The sequence below is a fragment of the Agelaius phoeniceus genome, chromosome 21, assembly GCF_051311805.1.
Source record: "Agelaius phoeniceus isolate bAgePho1 chromosome 21, bAgePho1.hap1, whole genome shotgun sequence".
In the NCBI taxonomy this organism is placed as follows: Eukaryota; Metazoa; Chordata; class Aves; order Passeriformes; family Icteridae; genus Agelaius; species Agelaius phoeniceus.
Window position 1 is genome coordinate 6,923,588 of NC_135285.1, and position 17,563 is coordinate 6,941,150.

A 17,563-nucleotide genomic window follows, 5' to 3' on the forward strand; every position below is an offset into this window, starting at 1 on the left:
TGCTTTTTCTTATGATATTATAAGAAGCTTGAAGAGAGTGGATTCAGAAAAGGGCAGTAATCAGTGTTCACAGGCATTTGTGGAAGCCTTTGTATTTTCCAATTAATACCATGTTGACTCCTCAAGCTTTCAAGACTGAAGTGGTTTGGAGCACTTTTGTCCTCAGGCTGTCGAGCTCCCTGAGCTTCTGTTACTCCTCTGTCTGTGCTAAGAGAGACCCCAGGGAGTCCCATCACATTTCTGTGGAACAGCTTTTCAGAGATACCTGGTTTTCCTCCCAGGATAGGCTTCTTGGTGCTCCAACACATGAAAACCTCCTTTCTTTTCATTGCAAACAAAGTGTTTCTGTGCAAGGGGAGAAAAAATTGTCTGTTGTGCTTGGAACTATCTCCTTTTCGTGTCTGTTAGAATTTCTGCATGTGCAGACATTTCACAGGTGGCGCAGGGTGTGTTGGTGACACTGAGCACACCCTGAGTGAGCTGTGAAAAGCCTCCCTCAGATTTGAGTTCAGGAGTCTCAAAATCCTGCCCTGTGCCACAGCCACGAGAGGCAGCCCCACTCGATGGAAAGAATGTGAGTGCCCTTGAAGTACATGGGAAGTGTGGTTTCTAAGCTGGAAGTTGGTGTGTTGGGTGTGTTACTGAATGTTTCATATTCCTGTAGTAACTCCTAGCAGTGGGTCCTGATTTGTAGTTTGAAGGTTTGTCGTAGTTACATTTGGGGAAAAAAAATTGAGATGCCAAGTCAGGTAATTTATCCACAGGGATTGGAGAAATCTAAAGAAGAGTTGGCAATAAAATTATGGCATGTCTGTTCATATGATGAAGCAGAATAGTTAATTTTCTCTCATTCTATTCCCTATAAATACTTAATTTTCCCTTATTCATTTTTCCCTAGAATTATTTTTTTTGTAAAATCCAGGCCCTGCTTGGGGGGTTGACAGTGTAAGCAAAAGTGACCCAAGCTATTTTTCAGGTCTTTCCAAAACAATAACCTGCTAATCCTCCCAGTGACCTTGTGATGTCCTTTATAAACACTTCAGGTAGAATTAAAAAATTGGAGATCACATGGTCTGTGGGGTTTTTCCATTTTATAAATGGTGTGTTACATGGCTTAAAATCCTTTTGTCTCACCTTCTCAATGTTCTCTATTGTCCATGCAGTCCTTGCTTCATCCCCCTTGACTCCAGAGCTGCTGAAGATTTCTAGTCCTGATTCTTTCTATGAATGCTCCTCTACTTTGAGATTAATTTTAAAATGGGTTCTCCTGGCACCCTGGCTGCTGTATGTGTGGGAGGGAGGGATTAGGAGAACACAGCAGCTCTTTCACCATCTGAAAATCCTCTGGTCACGCTGGACGTGCAAAGACTGAGTTGAACCAAGGAAGGGAGGAAATCAGGATGTGTGGCCTAACAAAAACCAGTTCATTGATTTTTGCTCTGGGTATTCCCACCTGATGTCAGTTCAAGCCAAGCCTTCCTCCTCTGATGTTCCAGTCTCACTATTTTTTAGTCTTGTAGTAACTGAATATAACATCTCTAACTTGGCTGAGCTTGTATATGGCTGGCATGAGACCTCACTATGGACTGGCAATGGCAAATAGGAAAAGCTGTGAGTTAAATTACAGAGTTGTGCTATCTTCTGTCTGGAACTTCATGGAACAGCCCCAGAATCAGGAGAGGCTCAGAGTGGAGCTGCAGAGGAACTTCTTACTCCAGAAGGTTTCTCACCAAGCTGTGTTTTCTGGGACTGCTGTCTGTATTGCAGCACTGCTGCATATCTGGGTATCTGTCAGCTCTCTAGGAATTTGAGGCATTGCATTCCCTAGATCCAGACTGGAGTGCAGCCAGTCACTGCAGGCTGGATGAAGTACTCCCATTTCAGGTGGAAGCACGTCTCCCAGCACAGAATAACTGTGGTCTGTTTGAGGGTCTCTGAGTGATTGATGAACTCCATCTAGAGCTGGTCCAGTTCTAGATTCATATATTTATTTCTTTGGGATCTGTTTGTAGCTGTCTCAGTAGGAAAGGTTGGTAAGATTAAGCTGTTTATATACAACTTGTCAATACAGATGGTTTACTTAGTATTTTGAATTAAGGAACAGCTTTGCTGGCCCCCTCATGATGCCAGCACTGTTATTTGTGTGAACATACACTGACAAGACTCTTGACATTCTTGAACTGGGTCACCACATGGTTGGTGAGCACCAGTGGCAGCAAGAGGGAGAAGATGGGAAAGGTGGGACTGAGGCACCCTGTGTTTAGAGGGGGGTTAACTGGCTGAAGACCCTCACTCTGTGGCAGCAGGATTTCTTCCCAGCTCATCTCAGTGTTTGTCTGCAGCACTTTCCTGCTTCCTCTCCTGCTGCTCCATTGTGCAACTTTTCAGAGCAGTCACAGGTATTTTAGTTTGTGTTTGTTTGTTTAAGTGTTTGTGCACATCCTCAAGATCCTCTTCTCTCCCTGAGCAGTGAAGTGACTCAGCTGAGCCTGACATGACAGAAGCGTCTGGCTCACCCTTGGAGCAGGGTGGGATGGCTTGGAGGGTGCCAGTGGCTGTTACTCCTTGATACTTGGCACTTCTCCCTATCTTCTGTCTGGTATGTGGGCAGACAGAATCAGACCACATGGAACAGATCTGCTCTGGGAATGGCTCTGATTAATGATGGGCAGGTAAAGAGGGAGTGAAGAGAAAGGAACTTCTGGGGTTACTGGAGATCAGTAGCACTGATTTCTTTTTTACACCTTCCCATATCTTTCCACTTGTGCTTGGAAAGGCAGAAAACATGCAGAGGTATTGCACAGTCTCGTGCCATTTTCTAAATCTATGTTCAGATATGACAAGCATGATTAAGCATACAAAAAAACCAATCCTGAAATAGCTTAGCTTAATAACTTTTGCCCCTTATGAATTCAGCATCAGTCTTTTGCTTTGTCTTAATGGTGCAACCCAGGGACAATGTTCCGTAGCTTTCTCATAAAAATCCAAATTAAAATGCTCCTTTCAATGTGTTTTTATGTTTAGGAATTGGAAAAGAGTGTTCAACCTTTGTGAGAGTTTAGCACTTGAACTGCATCCATTTGTGCTCAGCAGTGCATGAGTAAATTAGAGACCCTTTTCCTGCATCCCTGCTCCAGTTGGACCAGGACAGAGGTGTATATATACATTTTGAATTTGCCTTTCCTTATGGTGAAGTAGCTTATTTCTGTCTGAAGTTTCTTCCTGTCTGCCCTGGCCTTCACAGGAAAAATTACCGGTCCTGCCTTTACGTCATAGTCCCAGCAGGACTCTGAAAACTTCTTATATTGTGTCCTGACAACAAAATAAAATGCTGAACTGTTTGGAGGGAACCATTGCTGCAGGCAGTTCTAATTAACTGGAAGCTTTTCCTTTCTGGGAGCATATATTTACTTTCTTACACTGGGAATAATAAGCAATTAGTGCTAAGGTGCACCAGGCACTTACCTGCACATCTAAGGGAGGCTGAGAGTAGATCCAGAGGGTGGATAAGTAGAGTAATTCAAATCAAGTGACTGTAGATGGCTTTATATAGTGGGTTTTATGCTTATATGGATGCTTCTTTATTTCTATAGTTACAAAGGGCTTCCACTACTTTCTCAAAATAATATATATTCCCCTGTGGATGAATTAGTGACGTCTGGAATTCCTGAGCAGAAGGCACTTGAGTTTGGGGCTTTGGGTTGGGGTTTTGAGGGTTTTTTCCCCTTGGTTTTTAAAAAAATTTAGTTTAAAAGAAGAGGAAAAAAAGCACACTCATTTCATTGTCAAAATATCTGTATGTTGTAAAGCTTTCTGCCCATTGATGTTGATAGTGTTCAACGGCACTAACTGTTAAGGATTAGCTCCTTAGAGAAAAATGATCTCTGCAATCAAATTTATCCTATTCTCTTGTGGCTGTGTGCATGTGTTACTTGAAATTTTCTACATTTCAGTAAATGAGGATAATCTTTGCTGAATTCAGTGCTGAAAAAACTTAGGTGAGTGAGTACAGAAATGATGTGTGGTTGGGAAGGGAACGTTCACCTGCCCTGAAATGGCTGTGAAAATGTCAATACTGCTGTGAGACCTCCTTTGTGTGATCAACTTCAAGGCAAAGGAATTGAATTGCTCCTCGGTTTGATGGATTATTTGTTTATTTGTGCATCATTACTCGCTCCACGTGGATTTTATCCCGCTGCTTTTCAAGTCCTTTGGTGATTCCCACACCTGTGGCAGCAGCAGGACACATCCATAGATCTGTGCCCCAGCCTCAACTCTCCAGCTGGGAGAGGAGAAGCAGCACAACCACTTTGCCTGGGTGGGGAGAGCCAGAGGGAGAAAGGAGATCCAGCTGGTCCCATCACTGAATTCCACAGCTGATGCACAGAAGGTTTTCCACATTGCCAGGGGCTCAGGACAGGTCGGTGTTCGCGCAGGGAATGGCGAGGTGCAGGCATGGCTTGGGTTTGTGTTTACAGCCAGCCCTGGATAAAGCTCTCCTCCTCCATGTTCTCCTAATCCCCGCTGGGTCTCATGCGGCAGTGGTTCAGTAATACTTGTTTTCTTTTCTTCTTCTCCCCTTCCACCCCCTCCTCATGTGTAATTTGATCTGCGAGGCCTGCTCTTCTGCTTTGGCAGATTTTTTCAGCTCTTGAATGGAAGAAATTAACCTCTTAGTTACTGCCAGGACTAACCCCTGTTCACCGCTCCCTCTGGCTCTTCCTGCGGACGTGCTCAGATTTACCCAAGAAAAGCCCACAAAGTCATCAACTCTGAGCTCCCCCTTTAACCTCTCCTCTTACTTCTGCTTTTTCATCTGCATTTCCTTGCCTTTTCATTTGAAAGAAACACGGAAATGCTCCCACTCATGATCTGAGTCAGTATTTGGCAGAGATATTTCTCTAAAATTTGTTTGCTGGTCCTTTCCAAGCGTGTATGTTTTCTGATTGTGTCCTGGCTGTCTGTGATTCCTCCCTTCCCTGGGCTGGCAGAAAATACTGAACTTCAGCAGGATCCCTAAACTGATGGAATTCTACCTAATGCACAGGAACGTCCAGTCCCTGCTCTCTCTTTCGCAATTTTAATAAACTGCCTGGACAATGGAAGTTCAGTCATTAATAGTCAGGAGGAATTTATGCCATTTTTGTGTCTTTAAGGTACACTGCTATTTTTTTTCAGATCTGAAAAATGCAAGAAGTTTCTTTGGTTTCTTTTTTTTTCCCCTTTGCCTGCAGATGTTCATAAAGTGTTTAGAGGAAGGGGCCCAAAATTTTTTCAGTGATGGGTGATGAGCCCCTTTGGACTTGAATTTAACCTTGCAGGCTTCAAATGATAATACTCCAAGCAATTCCCTGTGGAGCTCATGACCAGTCTTATGTTTTTACATGAGTACAGTGAATACATATCACCATTGCAGGAATTTAGTAGTACCTTCTGCCTTGTTACTACCTTAAAAAAATAAGGATTCTGCTCTGTTGCTTGAAAGGAATTTCAAATAGTTGAACATTCCATCTCTGAAATCCCACCACTTCCCAGGCACCTCCTTCACTCATGAAAATTGCAAATAACAAACATCTGTTAAATCAAGGAGAAAAACCAACAAATGCACATGGTTTATTGCAAAATCCTTGGCTTTTTTTGTTGATGTGTACAGTGGACTTTTTGTAACCTGGCTTTTCTTGTTGTTTTTTTTTTTTTAAAGTTTCTACCAACGAGAGTGGGACTTAGTAAGTCCAAGTACCAGAAGTGTTTAATATCTCCCTGTATGTGCATTTGCCTCTCTGTGCTCTTGCAGGGCTATTCCAGCTGTGCTGGATGGTGACTGAAGGAAGAAAAACACTCTTTGCCCTCAGGTGTTAACTTGCCTTTGTTTGTGGGTTTTTTTATTTTATTTACAATAATACCTATTGTGGAATGGTCTGAGTAGTAGCAAGAGGCTTTTGTTTTTAACATGCTGTTTTAACTAGCTGTTGTAAACATGTCAGCTGGATCTTGAGAAGAGTTTAAACAGGAAGGTAGAACAGTGGCCTAAAAATGTTTTTTGTGTGAATTGGAAAAGGAGAGACAGAGGTTTCTACATAAAAGCTGGAAGAGAGACTCTGGAGCACTGGTGGAGTGGTTTCGAGTTAGGGCAGTGGTGGAGAAAGGCTGGCATTTAAACACACCTCTGGCAAAAAGGTTCATCTGGGCAAAGTGGTAAAACCACTTGAGCCCTGTTTATCTGGGTGTGCATTCCTAATTTCCTAATGCCAGTGGGATTCCTAGAGCTCACCAAATAAGTGGGAGTTGTAAATCCCTCAGTATCCTGGTTGCTTGGGCTTTCTCCTGTGGAGAATCTCACTTGGAGATCTCACCAGGCTGATGTAGAGCACATTCTGTGTGAAAACACCAACAAGGACTTTCCTCACCCTCTCCTCGTTACATGGCAGATATTACAAATAAATCCCAAATGTCATTGCCTTCTTGTGTAGTGCTGTCATAGCCAAGGAAGTGAAGAACCTTGGAGTATCCTGGAAGACTTGTTTTCACTTGTCCTTTGGAGTAGCTACAAGGTGTCTGAACACTCACTTGAGACTAAGAGCTGATCCACTCAGGAGACAGTTGTTAAAATCTGAGGTGGCTGGGTGTGGGATGTGCACTCACCTCTAACCCTGCCAGCCTTGGGAATTTCTCTACCATAACAAAGCTGTCATTACATTACACAATGTGCTTGACTCACTGAAATTGTTGTATTTACTGCAAACAGCTCTACAGGACTCCATCAGAGTTTTTGTGCTGCACATGCCAAGAAGGATTTGAGTAGCCAGGGGTTGAGAGCTGCTAGTCCTCTCTGTCTGACAGATAGCACCGTCTTCCCAAACCTTTGGCACTTTGTGTCTAAGAGTGGATGGAGTTGTGTAACAGTGGAGGCTCTGAAAATCCAAAGGAAAGCTGGAACCTGTCAGACAAAGCAGGAGTAACCCCCAGGAAAACAGGCAGAGCTGCATTTGCTGTCGGATCAAAGCCCAGCTTTGTTACAGCTCCATCTGTAGCACATGCTGTGGTCATTCATGGATTTCAACAACGGCTTCTTTAATTATTTGCATGTACACATACACACACACACATTTTTTATCAGGTAATGGTGTTAGGATGTGTTATTCCACTATGTGAAAAATGCCATCAGAAGAGAGCTGTGTAGCATGGGAGTGTTCTGTGGCATGGGCATATTTTTAATCCTAAAGACAGTGACCTATGAATGTGCCAAATCATATGTAATCTTACCACTTACTAAGAAAAATGCATCTCATAAATTATGTGATTCTACATTTTGTTGCTCCAGAGACAAAAAAAAACTGTTTTACAGCTGGCACTGAGTTAGTCTTTATTGTGGGGAAATTCTCAACTGCATTTATAGAAGAGAAAGATAAGGCACAGGTAACTTTAAGCAAGAATTTGCTTTTTTTCTGGCACACTTGTTTACTCCTTTGCTTTAACCACTAGTTTGAGATACTTCTATTTTAAGTGACTTTTCCCATCCTAAATCAGCTGAATGTGCCTATCAAAAAATGCCCAGACTTTAGGACTTGAAACTCTGTTAACTTTCCATGTTTCAGAAGAGGATTTTAAAACAAAATTAAGCTCAGATTTTAAATGGGTGACAAACACTCAAGCTGTTTTTAACAGTATCGCAACAAAATTCACTCCAGCTGCTAACACGTGAGATCATGCCAAAACTCACTTTCTGTTCATGGAGTCCAGTCCTTTTGCTGCTGCTGTCATGTGTGTGTATGTGTGATCATTCTCTTTTGGATAAAAATCTTGTCCTCAAATTCTGGGCAGAGTTAAGAATGTAAAGAATAAATATCCGTGTGATAGAAGCAGCTCAAACACAAAGGCTGTGGCTAAATAGGTTTGTGCTCTTGTAGGAGCATGAACAATAAAGGCTAATGGATACTGGATTGCATTAATGAGAGCAGAGCCAGCAGGTCGAGGGAAGTGATTATTTCCCTCTTTTTGGCTCTTGTGAAGCCACATCTGGAGCTCCTTCCCCTGTAGCAGATGCTGAGACCCTGGAGGGAGCTGGAGGGGGCTGGAGCCAGCACTGCCCCCCAGGACCGAGGGAGAGAGGGGGTGGAAGGGGTCCCAGAGCTTTCATAACCACCCCACTGGTGGCTGGAAGGGCTCTTCTCAGAGGTGCACAGCAAAAGGAGGAGAAGCAACACTTAAAACTTGCAACGAGGCAAAGCTGGGTAGGTATGAGAGGATAAAAAGTGTTTAACTGCCCAGCAGACTCCAAGCCTGGAAAGTCCTGATGCAGGGAGATAGCCTCCCTCTGAGCAGGAGCTGGAACTGGAGACCTTCTGTGCCTGCTCCCAACCACATTGTTTTGCCATTCTGCAGCAGAGAGCCTCAGCTGAAGGCTGCATCAGTCACTGTAGTCCAGAAATCTGCACACGTTTCATGACTGATCTTGTTTAAGATGTGTATGACAAACAAATGTGAGAGGGATTTATAGCTGACAGCAGTAAGAGTGGCAGAGGTTGTGTGACACTACCAGTATGGCTTTTATTTCTGTATCACCAGTTAATTTCATGGCATTCAGGAATGGCAGAGGGTATTTGCTCAAAGTATTTACAGCCCAGTTTGCCATGACACAAAAGAGGAAATGTTGAAGGATGATGTTTGTAGCACAGGGACCACACAAGCGTGTCTGCCTGGAAGCACAAAGGGAATTAATTTGTTTATCTACAGAGGAAGTTATCCCAGATAGCTCTTTGTGTTTAACTCCCCAAGTGGATGTGTTTCTCCTCCAGTGAGGTTCTTCTGCAGGCGGGTTAATTTAATTTGAGATGAGGCATTCTTCCTCGGGAATAGGAACCCCAGGAGTTGATCAGAAATGTAATCCGCATTAATTCTGCTGGCACTCATTGTATTAACCTTAATTGTGATGGCTGGGTGGTGCTCGTGGGGGGCAGCCTTTGTACTGCAGGGAATGCTTTGGGGATTCTGAGTTCCTACAGCTGCAGGAGAGGTGGGGTAGGGAATGGGGATGCTCCACGTCTCATGGAAAAGAAGTTGAGTGCAGGATGCTTGGTCTGCTCTTGAAACCTCATTTCATCCTAAAACATGACACTGGGCTGAAACATGTGAGGACTGAGCTCCTCCTGTGATTTATGTAACCTTTCTCCTCCAAATCTGTTTTTAACTCCTCTTTTGTTTCCTGGTTGTTTTTTTTTTTCCACTCCCCCAGTGCAGTTGCACACAAGCTCCCTGTTAGGCAGGCAAGGAACAAGTAGATAGGTGTTGGTTTCTCTTAAACTCTGGTGCTTCCATAAAACAGAAATTCTCCAGAAGTGGAGAGAGGATGGGATAGAGTGGGAAGAACTGTATTGTTGTTTTCCCAATGTCCATGCAGGCTGCCAGCAGTGGGGATGAGAGCCTCAGCTCTTTGTCTGAATTGAGGAAATGTTGAAGTTCTCTACCTGCTTTCTGGTGTATTAAATGGGCATATCCATGTGCGTGTTTTCTGAGAAAAAGGTGAAAGCACTGTGAACATCACACTGTCCTTACTGTTATTTCTTTGCTAGAAATGTGACTTGTGGTATTTAAAAAAAACAAAAACAAATGCTCTTATTGCCATTCAGTATGGGTTGAGAGATCAAGGATTTTTTTCCCAGCTGTCTTTCATGTTTTTACCCCATGGTTCAGAAGACTGAGGCAAAGTGATGCTGTAAAATAATGTTTAAAGAGTCTGAGCAATGTTTGCTGTTTCGGAGGCACAGACCTCAGATGCTGGAAGCATGCAGAGTTTCCCCTAAAGTATTCAATGTTTGAAAACCATGGAGGGCAAAAGAGCACAAGCACTAGTCAGAAACCTTGCCAAAATAAACTGTCAGATGTGAAGGCAAGTTTTCAGGGACAAAAATGAAGATTTGCTGCTCTGTTGACTCTGTGTGTGACACACCAAGGGCTCCACACGTTGTGGGGTGATTTGTGCTGGGATCAGCTTCCTAGGCTGTTTTCCCCAAACTCTGTGTTTTGCATCCCTTATGAACTCTGCACCCTTGAGCACCTCTTGCTCCAAGCAGCAAAAGCACCCCAAGCTTTGGGAGATGAAAAGGAATTTTTGAGTGGAAATAATGCAGTTGTATACATACCCAACATGCTATCTCCTTTAGAGAGAGAGATAGGTAGGTAGATAGACTATATCTACTATATCTATAAATATAAATATATACAAATAGAAACAGATTAAATATAAATATAAATTATGTTTGTTTAAATGGGACACACACAATAATGCCAGAAAACAATCTATAAAAAATGCATAAGCAGAGAGCATCAATTGGTGTGTAGCCTTGAGAAACATGCCGGGAAAAAGAACAGTAGGTAGTGTGAGAGTGAAAACTTTTGGGCCCTTGTGCCGGAGGAGCAGCAGTAACCGCATTAACGTGAATCGCCGTGCCCGTAGTTAGCGCAGAGACGGTGGGACAGGTCCCTGGGCAGGAGCTGCAGCTCCCCCGCCGTCTCTGGGCCGGGTTACCACGGGCGCTGTTCGAGCAGCCCCGGGATGGGCCGTCAAGTGACGCGCTCCGAAGGTTCCCCAGGCGGCACCGAGCTCCAGCACCCGCCTTTCCTCCTCTTCCCCAAACCTGTCGGTTTCCCCCTCGGCCTCCTGGGCGCTGGGAGAGGCGCAGGCAGGAGGAGGTTAAGGAGCGAGGGCGTTGCTGCATGCCTGATGTCATGGAGGCCGGCGGCGGCGGAGTGAGGGGCCCTTTGTTGGCAGCGGAGCCCCAGCAGCGCCCGCCGGCTGCCGCGCACGGCCGGCACCGCTGACTCTGCCCAACTTAGTTGGCTGCGCTTTTTTTTTTTTTCCTTCTTACTGCTTTAATTTTTTTTTTTTCTTTTATTCTTCCCCCACCTCATTCCCCGCCTCCTTTCCTCTCTCTCCCGCCAAAAGAGTTGGGAAGGAGGGAAGATGGCTGGAGTTAACTCCCCGGGAGAGGAGGTGCGGGGCCCCTGCATTTTCCGCCTCTCGGGCTCGCCCTTGTAATGCTTTTCGGAGCGCTGGATTTCGTCGAGTTTTCCTGGATATTTTGTTTTAGGCTTTTCCTGGATATGTTGTTTTAGACTTTTTATTTTTAAGACTTTTACCGGGATCTTTTAAGACTTTTTTTTTTTTTAAGACTTCTAACGGATAATTCCACGTAGAAAAGAAGCTGAAGGAGGTGGGGGGGAAGGGAAAACAGAACAGCCGAAGCCAAACTCTAACAAATGAAAATGTTGGAGATTTGCTTGAAATTGGTGGGTTGCAAATCGAAGAAGGGGCTTTCCTCCTCCTCCAGCTGCTACCTGGAAGGTGAGTATACCCCTTGGGGGGCACATCCCGGTCCCACCATCCCGGACAGAGTTTTATCCCTCGATTTTAAGCTGGGGCCAGGTTTGGGGGATGTTTGGAGCTGGCCACGTTCGGGCTGGGCTTTGCCGAGCCAGGGTGAAGAACCCAGCGGTGCCGGCGGCGTGCGGACCCAGGTGCCTTTCATTAATGCAGTTACAGAGGGAGCGCGGCTCTACCATTTATGGTTGCAAAATGTCAAGTGATCTTATTGCCGAGCCCATAAACAAATCCCTATCTTCAGGCCTCAGCTTTATTTTTTTTTTTTTTCCTTGGGGGGGAATCTTCCTTATTTTGGACGTGAAAAAACCCAACGCCATGCTCAAGAAAATTTAGATGAGTCCATCGGTAAAATATTTTCAGCATGTGTTAATACGTAACACATTAGTCAATTTTGGTTATCCCCCTTCTTAGCGTGCTTCCCACAGGCATTCGTTTAACTGACTTTTCTTGCATGTTTGCTTTTAAAAAGTGATTTTTGAGTCATACCCGTGGTTACTTTCAGACAGCGAGATGTTAAACATATGGAGTCAACTGGTTTGGATGGAAAGCTTGGGCGAGAGAGGCACCGCGCTGGGCAGGGGGGACTTTGGGCTGAGGTCTTGCTTGGTGTTGACCTCAAGCAAGATTTTCACCCTGCTGTGGCTTCACACTCTGCCTGGAACAGCCTTGTGGTGCCTCCTTTCAGCCTCTTCCCTGCACTCCCAGGGCTGTGTCCATCCCACACGTCCAGGCTCCTTCAACTTCTTTTGTGTTGCTGGATGTTGTTTCAGTAAAAATAATCCTCCTGCCAGGAGGACCGTGCTAACTCATCAAATCAGAGGCACGGAAGGCAGCAGCTGATTTCCAGGGGCCTATCGCAAGTCGCTGTTGCTCAACTCTCAAATATTCGCTGCAGAAACGGCCCTCGGAAATTCATAGGTTAGGAATCTCAAAATCTACAAATGGCTGCTCGTGGCAAACTCACTTGAAGAAGTTTTGGATCGAGAGTCTGTATTTATTGGATACATTCAGTGACTCTGAGGAATTTTTTCTGCTCTCTAAAATCAAAGAACATTGTCCAGAGGACTTTTTCTGCTTATTTAAAGTTTCAGAAACCAAATGGTGGGCAGATGCATGAATAATTTTGATGTTTTTATGTGACTGAATTCTTCTGCGATCTTTTAAGTATACAAAGCCTCTGTCTGTGTTCCCTCCCCTCTGGTATTGCTCAGGGTGTGTGTGGAGAAGGAGCCCCAAGCTGTGCTGGGCCTCCTGTTTGTGCTGCTGGATCTTTCAACACAGCCCTGGGAGAGCGGGCAGAGCATCTGGGGCCTCATTTCCCTCTGCAGAAATGAATGCTGAAGGATGATGTTACAAGGGTGTTGCCCTGACTCTTTCTGCAAGTTTTCTCTTTTGTGTTCCTTACAGCCACTCCCCCCCTCCCCAATTTGCAATGCAGTTTCATAATAGGATTAGAGCATAGTTGGACTTGGCTGTATAGGCAGTATGAGTTAAGAATGTTGAACACAATTAATATTGTAGTATTTCCACCTCCTGCTTCCCTGACACTGTGGCTGTATATTTGTTTTTTATGATGGAATGGGAAATGCATGTTGAAACGACTTTTACCCGATCTCAAGGTAGCTCAGTCTCACTTCTCACCTCAGCATGGGGCAAACCCAAAGCCAGTCTCAGAGTTGATGTTAAAGGTGTACAAATGTGGCAACTGCAACCTTAATGTGGCAGTCAGGACACAGACAGCCCAGAACCCCCATAATTGATTGGGGAACTCCTGGAGAGCAGAGATACTCTGCTGAGGAAAAAGAAGTTTAAAATATCAGGATTTTCTGTTACTCCTTTCTAAAGCTGAATGTTTTCCTGGGCAGCTTTCTTATAAACATCACTGTGAGGTTGAAATCATTGTTGAGGAATCTTCCAAAAGAACGGTGGAGGCTTGTCCCAGACTCCTGAATTCCAAGAGCACAAGTGAAATCCATTTGCTTGTGTTGCCCTTAAGAATGTAACAAGTTTTTACATATGGATTTGTTATTTTAAGCTTGGCAGATCATGAGGAGGGGGCAGGGTTGTGTCAAGGGTCAGAAACTCTGGATCATTGCTCCTGGATCCCTGTGAACAGCCTGTGATGGCCAGTCCATTTCCATGCACATCCCTCAGCCTCTGGAAGAGAGAATTAATGAGATGATGGTGATATCATTGGAGGATTTAACTCTGCTGTTGTTATTTTAGTTGTGTGGAAAGCTGAAACTTTCTTTACTGTAATAGATGAGAAACCTTAAACATAACTGCTTAAAGGCTGGAAGGTCCATTAGGTGCTTGGAAAACCAGTTGCAGCCAGGAGGATAGCTGAAATTTTACTTAATTCCTTATTTTTGTATTCATATGTTAACAGAAATAATTCAGTTCTTGGTTGACGAATAGCGTGGGATGTAACAAAATCAAGTCTATTTGTTGTATTTTCAAACACACTTCTGGAGAATATTGTGCTGAGTCTGGATTTGCTGTAAGGCTGATTTGTTGTCAGGCACGTGTGTAGGTGTACATGTCCTTTGACCAAGTAATCAGAAATGTGGTTTTCTTTTCATGGTGGTCCCTTCTGAAAGGCTTTTATGCTCTGTTAGTTTGCAGGAACGAGGGTTGTTTGGAGATGCTCTGTGTGTGGTGTGGAGGCTGGCAGGTGCTGTGGCCCATGTGCTGCTGTGCAAGGGCAGACTGTCCTGCTCCCTGGAAAAGCTGAAATCTTCTCTTAACTTGATCAAAAATAAGTTCAAACTGGTTCTAACAGTGACTGAGTTTTCATATTGATGTTTGAGCTGGGCATTTCTTTGCCTTCATTTCTATTCCCACTAGTAAATATTATTTTAAAATGTGACAGATTTGAATTTCTCTCATCTGCTTTCTCCTGTCTGCCTTTGCCAAAGTGAATAATTCCTCACCCACTTCACACCAAGAAAGGGTAAAGAGTAGAAGGGAAGAGGCACAGCGAGTACTGCTGCCAATCTGATCAGGAAAACAGAATGTGTCCATGTCCCAAATAGGGGCTGGAATAGTCTTGCTGCCTTTTTGGGCTTGGCTCTGCGACTGAAAGGCAAAAGCCTTGTTTAAAACCTGTCAGTGTTCTCTGTGAAGTTTAGAAAAAAAACATTTGGGGGACACTAGTGAAGTCCTTTTGTTTTTTAACTGAAGAGACTCCTGTCCTGCCAGTTGTCAGACTGACTCTTTTTTTTGTTGTTGTTTTTGGTTTTTGGTTGGTTGGTTGGTTTTTTGGGTTTTTTTTCCCCTCTTCCTAATTTATTTCTTTTAGCATGTCTTGTTACAGCTAGAGTAGGCAAGCCTGGGGAGGAGCAGCAGCCTGTACCCATTGCCCTGTTCCTGGAGAGGGATTTCTGTAATGCATTTGGGCACACATTAAGCCAGGCCTAAACTGGCAGCACAGTGACTCATCTGCCCCAATGTCACTGGGAGAGCAAAATCATCTGCCCCTGCTCGGGAGAGCGAATGCATTAACCTGGAATTGCTGCCTCCTTTCTGTATTTCCTCTCTTCCTTGGCTATTTTCTGCTCCTCACCTCATGGCCTCTCATCTACCACCACTCACTAGAGTTCTTGCTGTTATCCACATTTCTGGCTTTGCAGTGGCTTCTTTGTTGTGTGCTTGTTCCAGTGGTTCTTATTTGTTCAAAAATCTGGTTGATGGTGCTTGCTACAGTTTTCGGTGGGATGTGGTGAGGGAAAGGATTATCATTTCACAGGAGAAGTTGTAACTGGTTTGAGACCTGACACTGATCATCCACAGACACGTCAGCCCTTCCCTGAGCAGTCTGTGGGGCTGCTTAGTAAAACAAGGGAATATAACAGTAAATCTTGATGATTCTTGCTTGGTGCTTTCCCTGCCCCAGGGCTCAGAATCAGGGAGACTTTCCTACTTCTGCTCCTCCGGGAGGAAACAAAACCAAAAGCTATAAAAGTGAAGTAGTCAGAAATACTGAAGTGTCATTGAAGTTCACTTGAATCTAGTTGCTCTTTATTCTTCCTCTCCCAGACGTTATTGTCTAAGGTCAGGCAGAACTCAGTGGCAGATTTGGGAGTAAAGTTCAGATTTCTGCCATACCCACTGTTCTACTCCATCCATTTACAGCTGTGATTACCTGGCTGGAGAAAGATGATGTTTGCCATGTCACTGAGGGGTTATAAATGGAATAAACTCAGTGAATGAGTTCAGGTAGAGCCTACAAGTCTGTGTAAGAGTGAACTTGATGAAAAACCCAACAGAGCAACCCACAAACAAACCAACAAAACAAAAAATGACATAAAAAGCCCTGAAATGACGGAATCATCTCTTGGAGGAGTGGCTCAGCTCAGGGGAGTGGGGCTGGATCAGTTTCTGCACTGCTTCATCTCTGTGTATAAATACACAATGTTCAAAAAGTGGTATTTATCCTCATGCTGGCTCTAAGAAGGTGAACTTTCCAAATATCAGCCAAGAGCAGGAAAACCAGCAATTGCCATTGTTGCAGAAGGGTCTGTGGCCTGGGCTGTGCAGAGGGTAACAGCAGAGGCTGAGCCTGATCTCACTGGAGAGATGAGTCTGAAATAAAACATGAATCCCTCCTTCTTTTTGCAAAGATCTGCTTTACAGGTTCTTTAATTTTATATTTAAATCCATATTCCATCAGGCATAGGGAATCTGTGAGGGCCACTAAGGAGCAATACTGAGACAGAGAGGCAGCTGCTGCATCATATGTGCTCATAGTGGGAAACATTTGGAAGTATTAAATCTGCATTGCTGTTTATCATAATTTATTCCAGGGGAAAAGGGGAGTAGAAGGAGTGTAGGGAAAAGAGAAGGCTTAGGTGGCATGTGCTGTGTTTCCAAAGAGATTAGTAGATGTGTTCTGCACTCCCTTGCTCTACAAACCTTGTGGAAAAAATGCCAGCACAGTTTGTAAGCCCACAGGATGTTTGTTTTTTAGGGAGACAGGAGGTCTCCTCCTTCCCTCGGGACTGCCTCGCAGTCAGCTCTGCAGGAGCCAAGTGTAATTCTGTGCTCCTGCCTGTTTTCCAGCCCTTCTCTTGCATTGTGAAGGAAATTTGCTTGCGTTCATCTAGACCAGAATTGTTCATGTATGAGAAGTTCTCATACAGCCCCTAACAATGATTCATGGCTTTGTATGAACAGTAATGAGTAGGAGATAGTTACACTTACGAAACCTTTTAGTGTGCAAGCATAAATACCTTCTGGGAAAAAAAATTAGGGAGGAAATGATGACATTCTTATGGCTAATGCCTCAAAATGCAAGCTGCTGTTGTCTTATTTCAAAGTCTGCACCGCTTTAATTAAGAGTCATCATTTAGTTGATGTTAGTGGAGAACTGAATTACAGTGCTGCTTTAGGACTCCTATCAGGAACCCAGGTGTTATCCAGAGCAGAGTAATAAATTGCAGCCTTGCTGGGATGCAGCACAAGACAAAGTGGATGTGTGGAAGGAAGGACAGCCCAGCGATAACAGATTGAATTACGCTCGCTTCCTGCCCCATCACCGTGCCAGGATGGCCTCCTGTAGGTACAGCAGCCAGGCTGATTTATTAGGAGGAACCTGGCCCACTGAAGATCTCAGCAGTGCTGTAAAATTGTAGTTAAAACCAGCAGTAGGAGGTGAAGGAGCTGTGTGTTGAAAAAGACTCTCAATATGTAGGAAGAGCAATGTCTAATTCCTGCTCTGAAGGACTGGAATGTCTGGGCAGATTTGCTGGAGAATTGCTCAGAGGGATAAACGCTGCTGACAGCCGGCTGTACGTGGCTCCCAGATGGACATGTCCTGTCTGCTTCTCTCGCTTCATGGTTTTGTGTCCTCAGTCTGCTGACAGTCTCCTCTTGGGGCCCAGACCTTTAAAAGTGTGTTTTGTCACGGTCTATCAAGCTTCTGCTACACTCGGGTCACCACAATTCTGCTCTTTCCTTTACGCTCTTCTCTGTGTTGACTCAGGGCCTCGTCCTCCCTCTCTGGACATTCTTCAAGCTTCATTCACCACCTTCCCCACCCCAGTTCTTAACTTGGGGCTCCTACCTTCTGGAAAAACCAGCCCCACTCAGCCCAGGAGTTGTCTGGCATGTCCCTATCTTGCTCTCCTGCTCCGCACGTTCACACACAGCCCACACCTCTGTTGGGGTGCCCGTGGCTGCACA

The 17,563-nt window shown here is 44.5% G+C and overlaps 1 protein-coding gene across 2 annotated transcripts in view; it reads left to right on the top strand.

The window, feature by feature from the left end:
- The window catches only part of ABL1 (ABL proto-oncogene 1, non-receptor tyrosine kinase), a 77,923-nt gene that overhangs the window by 34,443 nt on the left and 25,917 nt on the right, over positions 1-17,563 (top strand). Inside the window, exon 1 of one of the 2 annotated variants that reach the window (XM_077189100.1) lies at positions 11,158-11,341. The exons of the other annotated variant lie outside the window; for it this stretch is intronic. Coding sequence (XP_077045215.1) covers positions 11,257-11,341 — 85 coding nt within the window. The 5' untranslated portion in view covers positions 11,158-11,256. Of the gene's footprint in view, positions 1-11,157; positions 11,342-17,563 lie in introns of those variants that run through there. 2 annotated transcript variants of the gene reach the window in all.